The sequence below is a fragment of the Antrostomus carolinensis genome, unplaced genomic scaffold (genome assembly GCF_000700745.2).
Source record: "Antrostomus carolinensis isolate BGI_N321 unplaced genomic scaffold, ASM70074v2 scaffold6534, whole genome shotgun sequence".
NCBI classification, from domain to species: domain Eukaryota; kingdom Metazoa; phylum Chordata; class Aves; order Caprimulgiformes; family Caprimulgidae; genus Antrostomus; species Antrostomus carolinensis.
This window is the reverse complement of record NW_010308602.1, coordinates 54,508-55,672: the sequence shown is the minus strand read 5'-3', so window position 1 is coordinate 55,672 and position 1,165 is coordinate 54,508. Positions and strand designations below refer to the sequence as shown.

Here is a 1,165-nt window from a genome sequence, read left to right as displayed (position 1 = left end):
GCAGCGTAAGGCACAGGCTCTGTTTTGGTCCCATTCATACTTTAATGCATGAGTTAAGTGTAAAAAGCATGGGGAATACCAGTTCTTTGTTGCAAGGCTGAATTCCCCCCAGTAGTCAGAGAAAGAATAATAATAATCTGCTGAAATTGGAAAGACTGATATCTATCTGCCTATTATTGCTTAATTGAAACCATGAGTGGGAGCAGAGGCAAAGTGCTTGGAGTGCTTGCAGGCAGGGTATTTGTGAGGAGTATATCCTGGGAGTATCTGTGTACGTCTGACAGCACGCATCTGTGGTAGGGCAGGCAGCAATACGATTCTCTGTTGTCAATCCTGAGCCAAAAAGCTATAAAGGAGAAAACACTTGGTGTCATTAGAGTCACACACCTGTGAAACAAGGTGTCATTAAAAAGAAACAAAGACTTAAAGGCAAAGGTGGATTTGGAAAGGCTGTGAAAATCCCCCTCGGGAGAGTGTTTTGAAAATGAGAAGGGGAAAAAAAACAGGTATATTTCAAAATAGATGGGAAAATAAATCATGGGAGTAGAGACAACCCAGCTGGTGTAAGCCTTTCCACACAGCCAAGGTGCTCTCAGCATTGCTGATGGAGATGATGAGGTGCTTTAAATTCCTTTTACAAACCCCTTGTGTCTGTCCAGCCCTAGGATGAAATTAGAGCCACCTGGCTTCAAACTCATACCAAATGGAAAGGCTGCTTTGAAACTTGTCACTGATTAGCAGAAGGGGAAGGTGGGACATTTCCAATGAAACCAGAGCCTGGTCTGCACCTGGAGAAATCTTATCTTACCTTCCTGTTTTCTCCTCTGCCCTCCTCCCTTGTTCTTCTTCAAAGGTTGAAAAAAATGAGGACGGGGACCAAAAGATTGAGCAAGATGGCATCAAACCAGAAGATAAAGCTCATAAGGCAGCCACCAAAATCCAGGCCAGCTTCCGTGGACACATAACAAGGAAAAAGCTCAAGGGGGAGAAGAAGGGAGATGCCCCGGCATCTGAGACTGATGCCACCGACAAGAAGGAGGAAGGCCCTGCTGGCGGAGCGGCCGAGAACAAAGAGAGCGAGGCTCCCACTGCCACAGAAGCGGCTGCCGCTGACAGTGCCCAGCTGGAGGAGGGCAGCAAAGACAGCAGCGCGCCAGCGGGGGGG

General features: G+C 47.4%; 1 protein-coding gene across 1 annotated transcript in view; it reads left to right on the top strand.

Moving 5' to 3' along the window:
• Positions 1-794: 794 nt before the first annotated feature.
• GAP43 (growth associated protein 43) overlaps positions 795-1,165 on the top strand; it is a gene marked incomplete at its 5' end in the record, with an annotated part of 25,393 nt that continues 25,022 nt past the window's right edge. Inside the window, 2 exon segments of the mRNA XM_029084454.1 lie at positions 795-1,158; positions 1,160-1,165. The exon segment at positions 1,160-1,165 is cut by the window's right edge and continues 305 nt beyond it. Of these exon segments, the coding sequence (XP_028940287.1) occupies positions 795-1,158; positions 1,160-1,165 (370 nt within the window).